This window comes from Pipra filicauda, unplaced genomic scaffold, assembly GCF_003945595.2.
Source record: "Pipra filicauda isolate LSUMZ 115617 unplaced genomic scaffold, ASM394559v2 scaffold85_size2586006_pilon, whole genome shotgun sequence".
Lineage (NCBI taxonomy): Eukaryota > Metazoa > Chordata > Aves > Passeriformes > Pipridae > Pipra > Pipra filicauda.
The window spans coordinates 1,389,313-1,411,036 of NW_024105042.1; the positions used below are offsets into that span (position 1 = coordinate 1,389,313).

General features: G+C 43.6%; 1 protein-coding gene across 5 annotated transcripts in view; it reads right to left on the reverse strand.

The window, feature by feature from the left end:
• The window catches only part of NEURL1 (neuralized E3 ubiquitin protein ligase 1), a 151,403-nt gene that overhangs the window by 70,986 nt on the left and 58,693 nt on the right, over positions 1 to 21,724 (reverse strand). The window contains exons 2-4 of one of the 5 annotated variants that reach the window (XM_039390679.1): positions 18,428 to 18,475; positions 18,249 to 18,312; positions 17,405 to 17,536 (exon numbers count right to left, since the gene is read on the reverse strand). The exons of 1 other annotated variant lie outside the window; for it this stretch is intronic. In XM_039390679.1, the coding sequence (XP_039246613.1) occupies positions 17,405 to 17,429 (25 nt within the window). In that variant the 5' untranslated portion in view covers positions 17,430 to 17,536; positions 18,249 to 18,312; positions 18,428 to 18,475. Of the gene's footprint in view, positions 1 to 16,254; positions 16,309 to 16,443; positions 16,583 to 17,404; positions 17,537 to 18,248; positions 18,313 to 18,427; positions 18,476 to 21,724 lie in introns of those variants that run through there. 3 more of the 5 variants (XM_027738757.2, XM_027738756.2, XM_027738752.2) reach the window with 3 other exon arrangements.

Here is a 21,724-nt window from a genome sequence, read left to right on the forward strand (position 1 = left end):
TCTGGAATACTTGTTGAGGTGCCAGCATTCTCTTCCAATTTAAATACAGTTTAATGGAAAGTCTATCCTGGGCACATTTTCCATATACAGTGTAATAACTTAAAAGCCTGAATATTGAGAGTTCACCAGAAACAGAAGTAACCTGTCACGGTTAAACTTTATATGTAATTTGTCAGGATGAGAAAGAATGGGGGAGCAATGGAGAGCAGGAAAACACAAACCTAAGTGTGGTAGAGACAAGCAAATGGATCTATAGAACCAAAACCCAAGAGATGGTAGAAATGGTATAGCCTACTGACAAAGCCATGCAAAGAAAATGCAAGTTAGAGAAGCTGTGGTTCTGAACTCAACGGCTTGAATTTTCTTTGAGTTATATCTATGTAAAATCAAAAATGTGTCTCTTGACTCAAGACGCTGAATTAGGCCCACATCGGGCTCCTTCCACTGTATATTTACAATGTAATCAACTATATTAGGATGCTGTTCTTTACACTCCATCACCAGTGGAAACAGACAGGGATTACGTAGAGTATTTCTGAATTATGCTTCTCATCTCGACGAGCAAATGGAGGACACTGTCCCACTGCTCTACCATTCATTCCAGTGCATGAGACTATACACTGGGGATGCAGAACACAGTGGTCAACAATCCCCTGTTGCTTCTGATCTCCCATATCCAAAGTGTCTTGTTTAGACAGCTCCCTAATCAGAGACCACCTCTAATCGAGAAAGACAAGTGACCCAGGCAGGAGACACCATCCTATCTTGCTCTCTCCAGAAACTTCAGCTCTGCCAAGCACTCTGGGAATAAGGCAAGTGAACAGTAACACTTTGGAACAACACAGGCTCCCTAACATAGAACAGGAAGCAGGAACATCACAGTGATAGCATTTGCAAGACGGTGGTGTGGGTGCTGGACTTGTATTTGTAGGTCCAGGGCAGAGAACAAGAACTGCTGCAGGGGTGCCTGTAGAAGGAGCCTGGAAAACACTCCAAGACAGGGAAAGCACCATTCATCTCACAGCAAACTCTAGAGCTGCACTAAAATATGAAAATTAAATATCCTTGAGATTATAGCCCTTTAACCCTCAAATACCATCAGTTTCTCAAAGGCATAAAAGGTTTAGAGACCAGCATGCTATGTGAGCTTGGATCAGAGCAAACAGTAAAGAGCTCCTTCCTCAAGAGCTCGTGCACTCACCCACACTGGGGATTCAGCATCCACACCTGCCTTCACACCTTCTCAAATACCCATATCCATGCCCAGCACAGCTATGCCCAGCACAGCCCTGATGTGCTCCTGCCTTATAGCAGTGCATATTAGTAAGGCATAATATTCCTCTCAGTTCAGAGACATTGTTGACAGCTTTGGGTTGCAGTTGTAAAATCTCCAGAAACTTTGCTGTCTCTTCTGCGTGCTTGAATTTATTGCAAATATCACATGGGTATGCCCTCACTTTGATTTAGTATTTGAACAGGTCAGGATATATATTCCAGAGCCTGTTCTTCTTCTCCTCTTACTCAGCTGAAGAGTGTAGATTATGTTTATCATTCAGGACAACATACCATGAAGTTTTATGCTACAATGCCATTTCTAAAGAATCTCAGAAGATAGAAAAAGATAGTTTTTCTTCTATCATACATGACATTTACACTTGGAGAGTGCACTTTTTCTAATATAAAACATCCGTTTAGAGTCACTTAGAGAGACCATAAGGTTGGGTCATTTTGTGCATAGTCTTGTTTAAAAACACAGTGCTCAAGCCATGCTTGTTTCACACTCTTCCTCCTGTAGTCCCTTGCTGTTTTTCTTTGCAGGCTCTCTTGAGAGCGTGCCTGCCAGGAACAGCTCCTTACACGGATTTAAAACTTAACAAGCACTTCTGAGTCGTAGTGATCATTTTCTGGAGCCCAAGCAGTGCTTTGTCCAAATGCTCCCGTTCCCTCCTCCCAGTGGTGTAAGTGTGCCTCCTCTGCCGATGGCTGCCCACAAGCTCCTGTGAAAGTTTACCTCCAAACCCAAGAGCCAGGGCCCTTCTCGCGGAGCAGCCAGGGGATACCTCAAGTGACAGCATGGCCGAAGGACAATTCCCAGCTACAGATGACCTTGTGATGGAGATCTTCCACTTCACAATGGGAGACACCAGGAATTTCCAGACCTTAGTGCTTAGTCCTGTGTCTCTAAGGATAACATTGCTCAGCTGTGTGAGCAGGTCCCTGAATCTTTTGCCAAAATTTTCTGGTGTTGATGTCCCCACATTTAGGTAATTGCTTTTTCCTTCGTGTAGACTGGTGGCTGTGGAGGTATGGTCACCCTGTACATCTTTTCTATGTCTTTTTTTTTTACTACTTTAATTTCTTTCTGATCAACTGAAAACTCTCTTTTTCAGCATGAGCAAATTGCACTGCTCACTTTGCTCTTAGTTGGAACAGTCTCCAAACTATTTCCATCCACTCAAATATCAAAGATTTTCATTTGATATAAAGTCCAAAAGCAATCCTAAAGGGAAGCTCTTTAAACATATATCTGCAAAGGGTCACCTGACTGCAGGGTTTATGCTGTTATGAAATGGAATATGAAAGTTCTTTGCCTACAAAAGGAAAAATGCACCTGAAATTCTAGTCTTGCTCCACACAGACTAAACCCAAATGATATTGATTCCAGTGGCTTTTTTCCTGCTTTTGGCAGCAAATAAATTCTTAAAGTAGAGGGTTATTAGAGCTAGAAATTATTCATGCAGGTTAAAATTTACTATTCGCTTTGCTATTTGGCCACGTTTAACATCCTCTTAAATGTTTCAGGATTACAGGAGCCATGTATTTTTTTTTAATTCCTTCTTTCCTCTCTCTCCCCCTCTGTCCATTTCTCCTTGAAGAAAATTCACAGAACACACAATCTTCCTCTCTGCTTGCTTTGCCATTCCTTCCTCTCAAAAAAATCTTCCTCCTCCTCCTCCCTCTCCCTTGTCACAAGTATTAAAGTTTCTCAGCCACTTCTCTCTTTCAGGTTTTCCACTTCCTTCACTGGCCTCACTTTACCCAGAACATTCCTCTCTTACTTAGGTCTACTCCTTTCTTTTATTTTTAAATCTCTTGCAATCTCCTGGTTTGTTCTCCTCAAGACAGATATGCTTCATATCTTCTCATTTAAAAAAAAAAACAACAACTACCCGTCTCCTGACACATAACAGGTCCTAGTGATTAACAGAGGCTCTCCAATCTCACAGTTATAAAAAGATGGATTTATTTTAGTAGCCCACCAGTTAATCTGTCATGTCAAGTAACTTGCACTGGGTACTAAATGAGGCTACTGTTCACCATCAAAACGGCATTTTTTTCAGGTACATTGCTGGGATGAAAGCACAGGAGCTCCATCCATGACTCTCACCACTGGCCCGTTAAACTTCCAGTCTACCCAGCAGAGCCAGCACGAGGGCCCAGACACAAAGCTCCCAGCCCAGCGCAGGGCACCAGCCCTGCTCTCCAGCAACTTCTCAATGCACAAGTAGAAATTATAAGCAAGAACTCTTGCCCAGACTAGAGAGGACTCTGGAAGTGTTAACCACTACACCATTAAAATATTATTTTTTTCCAGGGAAATAATTTAAGGACTGCTGAGGCAAAACCGGGAGACACCAGGAGAAAGGGCAACACCTCTCCCTTTACGCAAGAATTTGGCCCTCTACGCGTACATTCCTTCATTAATCTGCACTTTCTGTACCACAGTCACAAGTGGAATCTAAATTACTGACTTTCCCACTCTCATCTGGCTCTGCAGCATATTGCTTGCACCAGTTTCAACATCCTTTACCAGTAAATAACACTGTTTCTTTAGCAGACCAGCACTTGGACGTGGACCACTGAATTAAAACAAGAAACTTCATCATCCACTCAAACCATAAAGTTACAGTTTATTTTAACAATGATAAAGAGCATCTCTGATGCTTATTCAAAAAAGAGTGTGAATACTATTCCACCATCCTTTCTAGCAATTCCCACACCAGACCCACAAAATTATCATTTAACGTTTTGCTATAAACAACTGCTGGAGTAGTCCATACAGAAACTTGTTTTCCTTAGCATTTGCTGCAACAGGTCAGCCAGCAAAAGACTAAGGGTGTTGAGTCCTTATTGCCCAAGGACAAGAGCACATAGACTTCCTTTATTTCTTTAAAAGAGATCCTGCCTGCTAGCCACCCCCATCGTGCTGAATCTCATAGACAGAAAGAAGAGATGGGTCTTGCCCAGAACTGTTTACAAGCTGCATATAAGTAAAGAAACAGCAAATAAATGGGAGTAAGAGGAAGACAGCTTTTTAAGTAACAGTGTGTTTCATCTGAATTTCAGTTATTTTAATGAATCTGTCAGGACATCTGCTACTCCATACCCATGGACAATGCAATTTCTTGCACCTGAGGACTCCCCATCTCTTCTGTCACCAACAGCACATGAAAGAGCTCTAGTCCTCTCTGATTTGCACAGGCAAAAATACACTTTAAACTGGAAGCTCAAAGCCCTTTCATTATAAGCCCTCACAGAACCCCTCCAAACCTTCATGATTATTTTCTTATTACTTTGGTAACAGAGGCAACCCCACAAAATATTTTGTAAAGGAGGCTACCCCAATATTTCATGTGAGAAGATGCCAAGGAAGCTTTGCCGTCCCTAGCTTGGAAATTGTGTTAACATCAGTGTGTACAAACAAAAGAAAACTTTCCAGTTATTCAGTTTTCAGTAATTTTATAATGCTGCAGACTTACTCACATGATCTCTCCTGACATAGATGACCAGTTACCCCTTACTGAAGTTGGGTAATGACACGAGAGGAACATCATGAAAATGAAAAAATGACTGCATTTCTAAACAGCTGAAGGAAGAGAGATGCACTAGAAAAGCAAGACGGTTTGGAATAGGAACAACATGCTGTTTTGCAATTCATGCAAAAGGGCATTTCTGCATATTGATGTATTGATAAGAGTGAAAAGAGGAAGAAATTTGATGTCACGTGAGTCAGAGCATTTTTCCTGAGGAAGCTACATTCATGGCATGACTGCCTTGAAGGTCACGTGGGAATAGCAAACAAGCCTAAAGGGTTCAGGGGACTTTATTCTCCTGGTGAAAAGACACATACACTATTTCAGAAAAGCAAGGAGCAATTAGGTGTGGAGGTCAACTCATTCATCTAGTTGCCTTGCTTTTCTTACTTTAAAAAATTGTGAGAAATCCTTTAGTCTCTGTTCAGATAAGGGGTATTTCTTCTGATAAGAAAGACCACTGCATTTTTAAGTAAAAAAAATTAGTATATAAATGCACCTGTTTTTCTAAGCCACAGCTCTAAATTGTAATGTAATAAGGACCACACTGCATCCCTGACAGATGCTCCTTCCTGACATCACGGAAAGATGCAGCTGTTGAACTGGAGTCTGCAAATCCAGACCTCTGGGCCACAAAACATTTCCCTCGTTAGTTTTCTGCACCCAAAAGCAGATCTTAATGCATAATCTGAACCTACTGCTGTAAATACAGTACATAGAGGGAAAACACAAAATATTTGTCATCAAACTGAAGTTACCCAAATCCCAAACCACTACCAATCTGTATTTTTTTCCCAGAGGGTGCACTACAAAATCTCTGGAGTACTGAAGGGTATTGAGGGTAATTTGCCCATACTTAAGCTTTATTACAGCTGCTCACACAGTACAACACACCTTCCTGTGCATCAACTGAGCCAGCAGTACTAGCCATGTAAGTATAGCAAAACTACAGCTTCTGCCATACCACTAAAGACAAAACCGATACAAAGTCATAACACAAGGGTTAAAGCACAGATTTTCCAAAGCACAGGATTAAGAGAAGATGGAAAGCAGGTATTGCCTTGTATATATAGCCATTAAACCTCAAAATATTCCAGTTATCATATGTTAAAGAACTTCTCAGTCTCCAAGCAACTGCCTGTACACTGGTCAGTGTGAAGCCACCATCAGCTTGGGATGAGGCATGACCTGGAGTCCTCAGGGAACGGCTTTGCTGTATGAGGGTTCAGAGCAGAAAGGTCTCTGAGGCATAACTCATGAGTGGATGAAGAGAGCTCAGGTAGCCACTTTACAGATAAGGAGATAGAAATATCTTCCAGCAAAATGGCTGAGGTTACCGGACCTCTGGAGAAGAGCATTGCAAGAGCTGCAGTCAGCTCTTGCAAACATGCTGAATTACTTTAGCACTCTTTCAAATCTATCTGTAGTACATTTGAAGGATATTTCACTGCATTTTGTTCTTTCTGCCATGGGTACAGATAGCCTGAATGTTTCATCCTTTATATGATAAATGCCATGGCACACCTGCATAGGAAGGATGCAAGGAGCTGCAATCACTGCATCTCCATTTCAGGAATTAATTTCTAACATCATGCAAGATCTTCTGTTGCATTCCAAAGACAGCACAGCCCACTTTCCTACCTAAGCCTCACTGCTAGAAGCTGTGCACAGAATAGCTGTACATACTCTCCTTATTGAGGAGAGTAAGATCATTTTACAGTTCGTAAATCCAAGCAATGAGATACAAAGACACAGTATCTCCCACCTTTGCTAAAGCAATAGAACTTTTGGCTGATCAGAAAGGAGACAAGTTTGTCCAGGAACCTTCTCAGAGCCATGTTGCTTGATCAAGGTCCCTTTGGCCAATTTTGCAAAGCCACTGATGGGGAGACAGATTAAGAGTAGAAGAACAGCAACTCCTACCATGCTGTAGCTCCAGTTCCACGTGAGATGGACCAACATCCATCAGGACTCCCAAACTCGCATTCCTTCTAAACACATAGCTTCACTCAGAGTCATAAAACAAGAAGGCAACGTGAGTTATAGTCTCTTACACTTCAGAGATGAAAAAAACAGAGGGTGTCATTGAACTGGTCTAGGATAATGAGAAAATAAATTGAGCAATTCTCGTTTTCCAAATTGCAAGAAATTCATAGCATTGATGATGCCTTTGTAAAAGGAATTAGATTTTTAAAGCGCTATTTTATATTTCATAATCTGATTCTATTTGGTGTGCAAAGATAGAAGACATTTTGATCTGGGATGCTTCAGCCCATTATAAGCACCCATATTTCCATCTTCCAGAGAGACTTTTTTCTTTTAACTTTTCTTTTCATCTCAGATTCTTTGTAAGATGTCATTTTAAACCTTTGAAAAATATAAATTCTTAACACCCTTATGTCTTCAGTCAGTCTCCAAACAGCCCTAGAGAAAAGTAAGGTTTTATTTAAAGTACTTTTAGTTGAGGCAGTTAATATCAGAGATAGACAGATCAGAGATGAAGCTGTAGCTTTCAAAACTCTCCCCCAAAAGCCCTTTCCCTTCTCTCTCCCCACAAAAGCTAAAGCAAATGAAACATTTCTGTCTTTCTTCTGACTGAAAGCCCGGTCTGTGGAACAGAAAACAAAATTCAAGATTTATTTCATTCCAATAAAGTCTCCCAAACATCCTTGCCACCAAGTTGCCATTTGTCCAGTTTTCTAACATTTACCTTTTCCAAGCCAGAAAAAGTGAAATCATGGAGACATTTTCCTTAAGCAAAATATGTTTACCAGAAATCTTCTTTACTTTGCAGCAGGAACCAACCCACAGCATGGATCACATTTACGCCACAGTTGTGACGAATGTCTGCTGAACTGCAGCACTTAAACCACTTGCATTTTGAACAGCAGTTTGTCAAGTGATACTAATTATTCAGGAGGTCTCTGCTCCCAGAAACATAAACATTTCTTTTCATACCAATCACATTTTCTTTTCCATGTGGTGCTTCCAGCAGAGACTGAAATTAAAATGGCTTCCTTGTGGGCCATGGTGTGGTTTATTGCTCAAATCCCCCTCCACTCTTGCAAGCAGGGGAGAACATCACACCTGGGCTCTGCACAGCACTTTCCCATCCTTGCTTTGTAGGTAGAAACCTCCTCTCTGCAAGTGGGAGAGCTCTCCCAGGCTCAAAACCATCCACCCTTCTCAAGGCTGCGCAGCTTCCTTGTAGCAGGTAACACCAGGTCCAGGATTTGCAGGAGCCTGAGGATCACTCCCTTTAGGCAAACTAAAGGGAGCAGTTGCTAGGGAGCACCACAGGGAAGAGAAAAACAGGCTCTTGCAGGAGTCCAAGTCAGAAAAAATCACAACCAATCTCCAGACCTGCCAAGGTGCAACTCAGACACAGATACATGCTTCCTTCAAACTCCCTCCTGCTTCAATGGGCACTGCTTAAGCCAGGCCACAAGCCTCAGAATTTCTTGAAAAACACAATTTCAGTCCCACCCTGGTATCTCACAGCAGGTCCTGCTTTTGCTGACAAGTCTATAGGCCAAAAACTTCCAATGCTGTATCCACACGGCGCCACATGGCTGCACAGCAAGGTCTATCACAGAGAAAATCTGGCAGTATCAGCCAGAAAAAGTTTCATGAAATTGCAGCAAGCAACCAAATGTCTTTGCCAGCAGCAATAATAAATCTGCATTTTCTGAGCCACACTGAGCCATCTGCAAGTCACTTGTGGGAACTTTCTTGTTAGGAAAATCAAAGCTGGGAACAGCCTCTGCTAGCCAGAAAACTGAACCACAAAAAGAAGCTGATTTTCATATCAAGGGGCCTTGGTTTATCTCAAAGGTTTCTCATGAAATAAATGATTTTAAGTTGATGGAGAGGGTGAGAACTTCAGATTTTTGCTGATACTGTCTGTTGGGGAGGCAGCAATCAGAAGCACACTGCTTACATTCTGTATCATGTTCATGAATGTATACGTCTTTTATTATATACCCATTTTACTATTTTCCCTTCTTCCTTAAAATAAAAGTAATACCGAAGTTTCTAATGAGGAAAATACGTTCGTGCATCTGATCAATTATCACATCTCTCTTTGAACCCATTCCCTTTGCTGTGTTATCAGGCCCATGGTATATCTCAGAAAAACCAAAGGACTCCTCTTCCTAGCCCCAACTGCAGTCACCTTGAATGTTATTTTTAATGCCAACGAATTACAGTGTCCCTTCAAGAGACAATCACAGTCAGAGTCAAGAAACAGGAATCCTGGTGAGACTAACTCAACAAGAGCTACAGAGAGAAGGTGGCTCTGACTCATTTTGGATTCATTTGGACTCAGATAAATATATTTTCAAAGTAAAACAGAGATTTAGAGGGGAGTAGACAGGAAGAAATAATAGGGATCAACCCTAGAGCAAAGCACAGCGATCCACAGGGCTGCAGCATATGCTCCAACTGTGGGCACGTGTACATCGAGGCTGGTGGCTGCCAGCCACACTCCTATAGCCTCCGGGAAGCTGACCTCCAGCTTGGTACCCTGCTGTGCCATCAGTGATCCCTGACAATTACTGAGAGCAAACAATTAATCCATTCTTTGGTTTGCTTTCACTTTCCAGGAAACTCCCTTTCCTTCAGGGTTAACAATTTTTTAGACTGATCTCAATGCAACCCTCTGCATGTATGGATATCATTATTGAAAAATTCTTTTTTAAAACTAAAGCAGCCCTACCAGTTTTGAGATTATACGTCTAGAGATCACCTTTTCTTAATTCCTGCTAGATGTCAGCAATGGTAATTACATTTGTTTAGTAAATTTATTTTATACTATTAACAATATGAATCTTCTGGCTGGGGGACTACTTGCTTTGATTAAGTATGCAAATGATTCCCTAGGACATGTCAGAGGACCCTACAAACCTTCCTGAAGAGACACCTGCTGCCTCTAAATTAATTGAACGGTAGCTAAACATATCACCCATAATTCTTAAGAAAACAAGAGAAGCAAGGAAGAGGTGAAGAAGGATCAGAGGTAAGAATGCATTCATATAGAGGAGGGCAGTCAGAGGAGACAAATAAGATAACAAAATCTGACAAGCAACATTCAGTCCCAAGGTTCCTTTAGAACAGAGCATCAAGTTGACAGGAAAGTTAATGGGAAAACATCACAAAAGTAAAGGACAAAATGAGAACAGGAATGCTCCTTGCTATCACCATTGTACCAAGATCCCTACACTCAAAAACTGCCACAACTAATGAAAAACACATTTGCCTTTCAGAATAAATAGAACAGTTTTCAAATATAAATATGATTATCCATAAAATCTCTATATACAGAAGTCCTACACACTTTCTTTCTTGAAGTATCATCAGCAGTCGATGTACTTTACTCTCAGTCACCTTCAGACACTGGCAGGTGACCCACAGGTCAGAGGTACAAAGCAAAATAATCTCTGGAAGTCCCACTTTCAGCAAATGCCAACACTGCTTTGGCATCCTGCCACAGGTCTTCTGCACCAGTTAATCCAACCCTGAACAGGATTAATTCCTCATACACACATATGCAGACCCTTTTGCTTTCAATGCTATATAGCAATTGTGCTGAAAGCAGGGGGAGCTTAGAAACCACCTTTTCTCCCCAGTCCTGTATTAGTACTCAACAAGCAACTGTCTGCAGAATATGGGAGATGTTCACCCCGTAGTGAGGCTGATCCCATCACCACTCACTCCATCAAATGAGAAGCTACCCCAAAATCTAGGCAAGAACTTAGAGATAAGAATACAAAGACATACTAATTTGCACAGAAATCTCACTAGCAGGTGATGTTGTCAGGTCTTCATTTTTTCAATGTTGTTGTTTCTTATTTCTTCTTGGATATTTGAAGTTTTAATTAGGTATAAGAAGATGGAAATTATTAAATTAGAATATGTGTACAACAGTGTGCATTAGAGAACAATGCTTTTTAGTGGTATTAACTGCAAGGGTAAACTGTGGTATTTGGAGTGGCTGTTGAAGGATAGGCAATGAATATACTTAATGAGAAACAAACCATGGAGCTGATTTCAGCACTTGCATATAGATATATCATTCACCACTCTACAAGGAGTTAAAAAAAAGATAAAAACAGAGGTCTATAGTGCAAAGTAAAAGAAGTTGCACACTGTAGTCATTTTTCACTAGGGAAATGGCCTCCACCCTCTGCTGTTCCCTGAAGTCCTACAGCAGCGGCTCAGCAGATCTCACTGGGCCTGAGGGCTTTCACACTGCACCCAAGTGTCCCAAATCTCCTGCCAACACATGTGAACAAGACCCAGAAATTATTCTCCAGGAGAACAAAATGCGGAGAAAGGACCATATCAGGGCTTCACACCTTTTTTGCACAGGAATAAATGACTAGCTAGGTGCAGGAAAGTCCACGGAAAACAAGATCCCAAGGAAATGGGAAATGAATCCAAAGAGCCATCCAAAAGCCTCTTGCCATGCAGCATGGATGGAGTCCTGCTATACCCTAACTCCTGCTTCCTTCCTTTTTGCAGCACACAGCCGTGGCTACATTGCTCATCAGATCTATATACAGGTGGTATAAATCTGGTCATGCATAATACTTATGTGATCCTCTGTATACGCCCCACAAAGACACAGGAGCCATTCTTTATATTGTATTCACAACTTACAGAGCATCACCTGCAAAAAGCTTAAAAACTCAGCCATTTAAACTGAAAATCACATCTGTCAATCAGTACCACCTTCCGGGCTAAAAAGCCGACATGCTCTCACAGGGGACTTCTTCGCAATTACATTGATGCCACACAATTACAGTTTGGAAAATGTAATACGAGATACCTTTTCTCCTGCTCCTTGTAAGAATGATTCCACAGCGAAACTCTGATGAATGTCTGTGATGTCATTAAAACAAAACTGAAACAAAGCCCTGCCAAGAATGACTTAATAGTAATCATGACTTCTAGTAAGAACAGTTATTGAGCAAATGTGCAGGTATGCAGATTCACATATAGTAATTAAAGCAAAGGTGAAACAAAGCCCTGCAATGAGTGACTTATTAGTAATTATGACTTGTAGTAAGAATATTTATTGAGCAAATGTGCAGGTATGCTGATTCACATACAGTAATTAAAGCAAAAGTGAAACAAAGCCCTGCAATGAGTGACTTATTAGTAATTATGACTTGTAGTAGGGACAGGTACTGAGCAAATGTGCAGGTATGCAGCCTCATATCACCTGCATGTGAATTAACCTACACTATACACATTAGCTAGTCAAAAGACCTCTGAAGAGATGTGTACATATTAATCACTATCCTCTGCACAACTACATACACTGAATCCCTCTCCCAGCACAGTGCAGCAGCTTCCTTGGCTAAACCATCACTTTGTGTTAGTTTGGTTCTGAGTGAAAGAGAAATAAAAAATACTGAGGTGTTGGTTTTTTTCCTTAGCAGAATCTCTTAGATTTCGCCACCTAAAATTAAGAGTAGGATCTTCCACAAATAGCAGCTCACTCATGGCTTTAAGGAGGAATTAAAAACTACTGCAGCAGATGACAGCTGTATCAAATACATAAGAACAACACAGGTATTATGACACATGCATCTGTTAGAGACTTATTTCAAGTATAATTAGCTAGCAAGTAGTCTAATATAATTATTTAGTAAACTCTGCCTATAAGTATACAGTCATTTTGTAGAAACCAGCTTCAGATAAACCACAAGCAATCGTATTAACATTTCCTGTTTAAAACAGTGTTAAACACCTCGTGTATAGATATTACATTTTAAAAAGCAAGTAAACATCCTGTCTATCAGGGCTGTGTTACCTTTGAACTTCCTAGTTCCATTTTTCCTAGTTCTCTCTGCATAGACTGCTCTGGAAAACGCACCATGTACTTCTTTGGAGGTGGTGGAAAAGTGAGAGGGAATGGGAAAGCGGAGCAGAGACCGCCACAGTGCCAAGCACAGGGACACAGATGGAGACTGCACGAGTGTGCTTCAACACTGCACAGAGAAGACTCCCATGTCCAATCACAGGTCTCCTTTCAAAAACAAAGGTGCTGCCTTTCATGATGCAGGCACATTGGAGTTTGTTTGGTGGTAAGGAATGAAGTCAGAGACGGGTCTCTCCTGGAAAGCTCGGGAAACTGATGCGTCAGTGACCCTAGGTGAAATATTACTTTTCCTCCTAGTCCCATCAGTGGGAAACTTTCCTTCAGGTGACTCAGGGTCCATTCAGCATCCACCAACTCCATCATCAGGAGAGATAGCATAGCTCTCCTCCCATGTATCAATGGGAAAGCAGAATTTTCACTTAAGGAGATGCCTGCCCATGACAGCGCGCATGTACCTCAAACAGGATCAGCACAGCACTGGCTTGCAGGACTTCACACAACAGACCCGAGCATCAGTGCAGGTCCAGGGACATCCAGCATCAACACCACTGACCACACAACCCCAAGCATGACGCATCACCCACCCATGGCTATACTTGTGCCAAAGTATGTTGAGACTCCTCTGTCCAGCAGGAATGCTGCATAACTTAACTTTGCTGTTGAAAGCAGATCTGTGAGTGAAACAGGGTAAAATGATGCCAGGTGTTCCTCATCATGACAGTCTGGGTATGGTTGCACTTGACTACTACACGCCTAGAATCACAGAATTTAAGACTGGAAAAGACCTCTAAGGTCAAGTCCAACCATTAACTAGCACTGCCAAGTCCACCACTAAACCATGTCCTTAAGCACCACTTCTACATGCTTTTTGAACACTTCCAGGGACATTGATTCCAGCACTTCCCTGGGCAGGCAGTTCCAATGCCCGACTGCCCTTTCAATGAAGTTTTTCCTAATACCCAATTTTAAAGCTGCCCTGGTGCAACTTGAGATCATTTCCTCTTGTCCTATCACTTGCTACTTGGGAGAAGAGGCTGACCCCCACTGCACTACAACCTTCTTTCAGGTAACTGTAGAGAGCAATAAGGTCTCCCCTGAGCCTCCTGTTCTCCAGATCGAACAACCCCAGCTCCCTCAGCCGCTCCTCATATGACTTATTCTCTAGACCCTTCAACAGCTCTGTTGCTCTTGTCTGGACACACTCCAGCACCTCAATGTCCTTCTTGTAGTGAAGGGCCCAGAACTGGACACAGCACTTCAGGTGTGGCCTCACCAGTGCCAAGTACGGGGGACAATCGCTGCCCTGGTTCTGCTGGCCACATTATTTCTGATACAAGCCAGGATGCCATCAGCCTTCTGGGTCACCTGGGCACACTGCTGGCTCACGTTCAGCTGGCTGTCAGCCAACGCCCAACCTCTCTGTCCTTACATCAGGGCACACACAGCTTTTAAAAATCACCAACCTGTTTTTAGGTGGGTTTTTTTTAAGGGTGCCTTCCTCAAGAGCCACTTCAGGAGCTTTAATCTCAATTAACTTTTTTGACCCTGTCAAGGTCAGGGCGTGCCCCAGCAGAGGCAGGGACCCCAGCGCACTGCTCTAGGCAGGTGTCTCAGGGAAACCTGCTGTTTCCCCAAGATCAGCTCATCAGAGCCTCCAGCAGCCAGCATGTGCAGTATCTCCCCATCTGAGCTAATTTTCAGTGCGTAATTAATTAGGTGCTTATGAAAATCCCAGCCCATCCTTGACCCATGGAGGACATGGATTGATTATTTACCCATGATTTCTAAAAACAAAGGTTGCAAACTCCCAAGGATATCAATACAACTCCTTTCAGTATCATTACATTCACTTTCGATTACACTTCTAAGAAATGGATATGGTTTCTGTTCTCTTTCCACAGCTATTTTCTGAAACAGAAATATTCAACAGAAAGATGGAACTGGAGGAACAGTAGCCACAGACAAACCACAAGTGCAGATGTAGTCTATTTTTGTTAAATGTGCTCTTGTAGCGTGATTATTTTTTAATATAATGCAGGTCCCTTTTTTCTTTTTTTAAAGCATCGATGTCCTGAACAGAGAAGTGCATCACCTCTGTATATAACACAGCCTGTAGCCCCTCTGTATGAAGAGGAAAATTTGAGTTAATTACCCACATCACCTCATTAGTCTCCCTCTCCCAACAAATGAAAATTAAAGAGAGGCACGCTTGCTGGAGTAGAATTGCTGAAAGGCAGAAGTTGCAAGATTACTGTGCAGTGCACTGCCAGCTGCAAGTAGGAGAAAGCCCTAGCAGGAATGCCAAGCCCCTGGCTCACACAGGAAACATATATAGCTGTTATTCTTTCACACGCATTTCTTTTTTTCTAATTCCTTCAAATAATGTTTCAAAGGTGAAAAGGCACTTACAATCACAAGACTACAAACAGAGCTCTTTGGTTTGTTTTTTTTTACTTTGACCCAACAGTACAATTATTCTGCATATTACACGTATATCATGAAATTAGGGAAGTAATAAGATCAGGCCACAGAAACTTCAGAACACAAACGATGAACAAATAAAAATCTCTACTGAAACATCCTACTAAATGTCTTTAGGGAGAGTCATCTACTTCCTAACTATGTATATTTGTTCCTTAAACTATAGGGTTTGGACACGGTGGAAAATATGGGAAGAATCAGGGCTGTAACAAGATATTCAGAGAGTAAATGTATATACCTCGTGCATCTCTGTTCAAAGAAAGGATAAGAGATACTCCAAACTCACGTGATGCTTTACCTACGCCTTTCATATCTGTGTTTACTATTGTGACATGGAAGAGTCTCTGGAAATACACTCATACCTCACTAGACATGCAGCACATTTACTACATCCAAACTTAAACAGAATACATCAGAGCAATAGGCAAGTTTAATACTAAGGAGTGCAATATTCTCACAGAAGTATTTATGGCATGAGACTTGCTGAGGTAGGGACATAGCTAATATGGCACGTTGTCCATAGCTTCAAATTCTGTTTCAACGTTGGCCTACGCAGGGTATTCCAGTCCCTCTCCAGCTCCTCCCTCTCCCCCGCTGTACATCACCCAGCAAACCCAGGGAGTGGGCTGCACTGAATGGCCTCAGCGTCGTCAATACAAACCAACGTTCATTCCAAACCTTATCAATTCAGTTAAGAAGAAACTGCTGCTGGAAAGGAGAAATAAGGTGACTGTTCTGAGAGCCCGCTCAGCCGCCCGGCAGTAACCTTGTACATCGCGGGGCTGGTGTTCCCCGGCGGGGCTGTCAGACAGCGCGCGTGGACACAGTTACTTTATTTTCGACCTTGACACCTCCCAGCGCGCCCGTGAGCGCTGCCCGGGCAGGTATTTATGCCTTATCCCCGTGGTGCAGCCAGACGAGCACATCCCCAGCCCGAGCTACCTCCCTGGCCAGCGCCGCTCCGGGAGCGGGATGCTCCTGGAGGACGAGTCGGGCAGAACGCGCATCCCCGGCATCCCCCGCCGCACCTTCCCAGCCGCCTCCCGCAGCGGAGAGCGGGCCGGTCCTTACCGTAGAGTAGGCTTCTCGTCACCTGCCCCCCCATGGCGGCGCAGCCCCCGCCCGGCTCCGGCCCCGGCTCCCGCTCCGCTCCGCAGTCCCCGGCCCACGCGGGACGCGGCTGCCCCGCGCCGGCAGCCTCCGCCCACCCCCGCGCCTCCCGCCGCGGCACCGGCGCTCCGAGCTGTCATCTTTATTTACATAAGAAGGAGGAGACTTCGCGGCTTCCTGAAATAGCTGCCGGCGTTTCATGGATGCGGCGTGTCCCCCCTTCCCCACGCACACACCACAGTCCCACGGTGGAGAACTCAGCGGGCAAAGGCATCCACGCGCGGTACTACCGGCGCTGCGCGCCGCTGGCCGGGATGAAACCCGGCGGTAGCCGGCGAAACCCGGCAACGCTAGGAACAAAGCGGGAGGCACCGCAGACTCCACCGAAGACAAAAAAAAAAAAAAAATTGTAAAATCAAACGACTTTGGCCATTTGAAACTTTCGCTCCCCAGTGGTTGATGCCCTAGTGCAAAGCCCTGGAATAAATCAGAATAGGAAAAAAAAGTTTTGAAAAAAATTATTACCAGGCATCACCACTCCAGAGTCTTCAAACGGTCTTTGCAGGTTAATTATTAATTATTTAATAGCAAAGAAGTGCTCGAAACGCAGAATGGTTCGCCACAGACTGAAAATAATAAAAATATTACCCCCAGTAAACCCTTTCGTGCAGGGCTCGCACGTTCAGCGCAGATACAAGGCTTTCTGCACTCCAGTTCACTACCTCTGCTGATGGATAATGGCCAGCGTTAGAAAAAGCAGGAGGTTGCCGACAGCGGTTCAGGGAGGTGCGCAGGGGACTGCAGCCAGGGTTAGACCCTCTCTGCATCCCGCACTTCATGCAGGACCTTGCTCGTTCCCTCCTCTGAATCTCCAGCACTGCACACCCCTGCCTATACACTCATGTCCCTGCATCTCTCCTGTCCACTGCTCTGAGAGTAAATTAACACAGCAAGCACCGAGCTGCCACAGCCAGCCACGGCATCTCCCAGCTGGCTCGTTTAAAACTAGCTCATGCATCTTTATGCTGCGCTGCAGTCACTCTCCTCTCTGCAGAGGAGCAAGAGTAAAACTTATGCAGCTGCAAGTGCAGCTCTACCTCCCAACTCTTACCATGGTGTTGGGCAAATCCTGCCATCCCACTGCCTCGACTCTGCCACCGGAAAAATGGGAAATAAGATTTTCTCTTGCCTGTGTTGTAAGGATTATTGCTTAGGACGTCTGTGTGCTGAGGTCTCAGCACTTCTGGAAAAAAAAAAAAAAAAAAAAAGGCAGTGCAAAAAAGCCCAAGCCAAAAAGCACAGTCAGGGTGTTTGCACTATTGCTGCATGCTTGAGGAAAGCTGTGTCCAGCATTTTCAGCCTGTGAGAGGAGCCTCTCTCGAGCCCCCCCAGCAGTAGCCAGTCACCGCTGCCAGCTCACCCAGTGGCTCCCACCTGCCCAGCTGAAGAGACTTGCACCCACACCCCAGAGCCAAGCAGCAGCTCTTCTTTAGCTGAGCAGCACACAGGCAGCACTCCGCTCATCCCTGCCCATAGTCACACTCCGCAGAGCTCATGGCAGCTTCTTGGCAGAATAATCTTCCTTTTTTTTTTCCCCTCCTTCTATTTTTTTCCCCTCCCCAGATGATGCTGCACTTACAGTGGGTGGGGTGAGGACTCATCTCCAGGAGCACTGCGGTGGGGCCCCCACACCCCAATGGGTGCAGGATATCTCCCAGGTCACACGACCCCATCACAGCACCCTGCTCTGCTCCCTGGCTGCTGGGCACCCACAGAGGCCACAAGGACACTGCCAGTTTCATGTCCTGGGGGTAGCCCACCCTCTCAGGCTGACAGCAAAGGGTCCAGGAATTTACACCATCAAATACCACATTTCACTTGGAGGAATGAAGATTAATTTGGACGTTCGATCCCAAATTTTCTCCCTCAGTTTCAGCTCTGCTTTCCATCCTTACCTTAATCTTGCTACAGCTCTGTGAATAATTGACTTCTTGGTTCACTGCCTCAACCAAGAGATTGCTAGGAAAAAAATATAATTTCATGTTGGCCCAAAAATGAATGCTTTGTGCGTCTCACTGAACAAAATGTTTCTTTAACTCAAAATGAAGCATTTTATTTTCAGAGTTATTTTTACCTCATTTTTTCAAGTTATGGTCATTCAAACCAGCTCTGAAATGATGTCCTAAAAAAAAAAAAAAAAATAATTAAACCATTTGTTTTGAATATACCAAAAGGAAAATTTTGAATTGTTATCTTTTCTGATTATTTTATTTTTTGCAACTTATTGGCTTTGTTTGTTTGTCTGAGGGGGAGGATGGAGAGGGCAGACTGCCGAAGTGAGTCATCCTGTTTGGCAGAAAATTATAAACAATTTCAATTGATTTTAAAATTCCATTATTTTTCAGAAAAAATCCAGCATCCCCTCCCACCCCTGAACTTCCCCCAGTGCTGTGGAGCAGCTTGTAGGGGACAAAGCCCCTCAAAGCCATTCATGGCAGTAAAATGGCCTGTCTGCCCTGTTCTGTGATAAACCTTTGAGGATTATTTGCCATATGGCAAATCTTTCCTTCAGTCATGTCACACTGAAACTTATTGCTGATTTGTTCTTGTCACTTTTCAGACCTTGCTCTTTTCCAAATTACTCCTCAGTCTTTCATGTTTAGGTTCTCCTCTAGACATAGGGAAAACCTACCTATAGCCCTGTTCCTATTTTACAGTTCTCTCTGCCAATACCTTCTAGGTCCCCTTGGTGTGTTTCTTTGCCCTGGTCAATATGGGTAAGGCCTCCTATTTTGGCATGAAGTATAAAAGTCAATATCATTCCCATTTGTGCTCCCTTCTAAATCAGTAACAAAGGTATTAGGTTGGACCCAACAGACGCCCAGCCCCTAAATCCATTCCCATTCATGAACAGCATCCAGCAAACTCCAGCCAAGCAGCAGTGCTGCTGTCCAAGCCGGGAGGAATCTGCTGCAGGAGTATTTTGAGGCAATGTCTGATCTTGCTAAATATACTCATCGACCACAAGAGTAGGATGCTGAGGCTGCAGAGCACTCCTGAAGATAGATTCATGTCATCAAGGCTGTGTATTAGCTAAAACCTTGGATCTTTCCAAGCAGCCTTGAGCAGACAATGGGGCATCTCTCCTATCCCTCCAGGGATAAAAACCCTAACCCTGAGCACCAGGCAGCAGGTTTGGGTATGAAATTGAGGGGTTATGAGCATCTGCATTGCTTCTCTGGTGTCCTGGTCAGAAGGCTGGCAATCAGCAAGGAGGATGCTAGAAATCCATCATGGTCTGGGAAAAGACATCCCAACATGGCCAAACAGCTCATTCCATCCTGACTGGAAAAATGCAGCAGAGATACCTGCAGGGAACCACAACAGGGAAAACCAGCTCTACAGAGGCCTGTCTGGCACAGGAGTAGACACAGAAAAAGATACAAAGAGGGAAGAAGGAGAGGATGAAAAATCCAACTAATGAAGATCAAGGATAAGATTATACTTATGCACAGGCCAGGCCAGGAAGATGAAAATCCAGCTCATGCAAGCCTCATGCAGCTAGAACTCTTTTGGGACTGGATTTGGCTCTGTGGAGAACTGGAATTTACTCTTCATAAGCAAGACAAAAGAAGGAGGAAGGGGAACCTCTCTAGGCTGGAGGTTTCATCCACTTTAACAGTGCTGCAGGTAGAGACATCCAGCCAAGAACCAGTCCACAGAGTTTCCTTGAATATCAGTATGGGATCAGTATGGTGGAAACTGTGGAAATCAATATAATATTTGCCAGGGACACAGAACCTTCTCTTAATGATTTTTATGTTTAAAAGCTGCAATCAGTTTTCTATTACCACTGCACTTAACTCTATGGTAACCAACAGATTGACTAGAAATTGCCCTTTTTCACTCAACACAGTAGCTCTCAGCAAACAGCTGGAGTTCATCTAGGAAGATGAGGTAATTTAGGGGAACACATTCTCAGGTCTTTTTTCAGCTCAAGTCTCTGACTCGTGGGGGGAAACTTCACCTGTACAGTAAGCAGATTTCCTTCAGGAACTTCTGCCACTGTAACTCTATAGGAAAAATAATGTTCTCAACAGGAAAGCATCCAAGAAAAAAAGTATCACCAGTATGTGCAAGTGCACAAGAAACAGGGACCAGAGCTAGGAAACCTTGCCTTCTAAGTATCCTTTTAACAATAATTTTTTGCCATTAATAGAGGGAACTTAGACAAAAGGTGTGTCTCTGCTTTCAATTCTTTCTCTGTAATACAAAGATAATGATACTGCCCCAGCAAGCAGTATGCTGATTAGTTGACCTTTATGCAGCCATTTGGGAATATAATGAGTTATGTCATTATTAAGCATTATTATAAAGCTGCAGCTCTGGATGAAAGCCAGGTCTCAATGTGTAAGCCAAACAAAATTCAAAATTCTGGCTCGAATTCTTAAAATCAAAATCTCCACTCATACCTACAAACTATGGCACCGTGACCACTAACCCAGGTGCTCAATTATCCCAATACAATTATCTGCAGGCACGGCAGGAAGGGGAGTTTAAGGACAGGAAAAATCTTTAGGCTGACTATTCACTTTACATTCGCACTCAGCATAAATGAGGCATCAGTCGTGTTTGCTTTAGTGACAGGAGCTGCAGTGGCGCAGTGGTAAAGGCTGCCTCTGGTAGGGCAATGAAGACATCAGGGAGGTGTTGTAATGGATGTCCAGGATGTGGACTGATTCAGTGAAGGAGAGCCAGAGGCATCACGTCACTGCTCAAGGGCTGTCACGCCTGTTCATGCAAGGCCGAAGCTGCCACAGGACATCCCAGTCTTAACCTGACCCTGCCAGCACCCAGAGTTTTATCGTAACCCCCTGCGTCACTGTCTGCAGGAGTGGAAGAGGGAAACAGCAGTGCTGGAGAGGGGCAAGAAGCTGAGCAAGGAGAAGGATTTCCAAGGCAAGAAACTGAACTGATCTCAGGCCAAGTTGCACAACGTTTTTCCATCAGTATGCAAATGCTCACAAACCCCCACTGGATGCTGGGTTTATCTCAAAGAGAGTGACTCAGTGCATTAAGGTGTCAGGAAAGAAATTAATGCCCCAAAAGCCAGGAGTGCTCCCTTCTCCTTGAATACTTTTGGGATAATATATTCAGAAAACCCTGTGGAACAGTAAGAGAAAGTAGTGACTGGAAATCACAAAATTCAACGTAAGCTGTGCCTGGCAATTAAACATTACATCAAGCTAACCAGGAGCTTTTAGATGATACAGAAAACCTCTGTCTGTCTGGGGCAAGATTCCCTGAAATCTGCCAAAAGCCCCTTCATGAGGGCAAGTGTCTGCACTGCACTACGCTGACTAGGCCTTCAAATGCCTCCAGCTCTCACCTTCATTTATATGCTAAATTAATAGCTGCCTCTCGCTGCCAT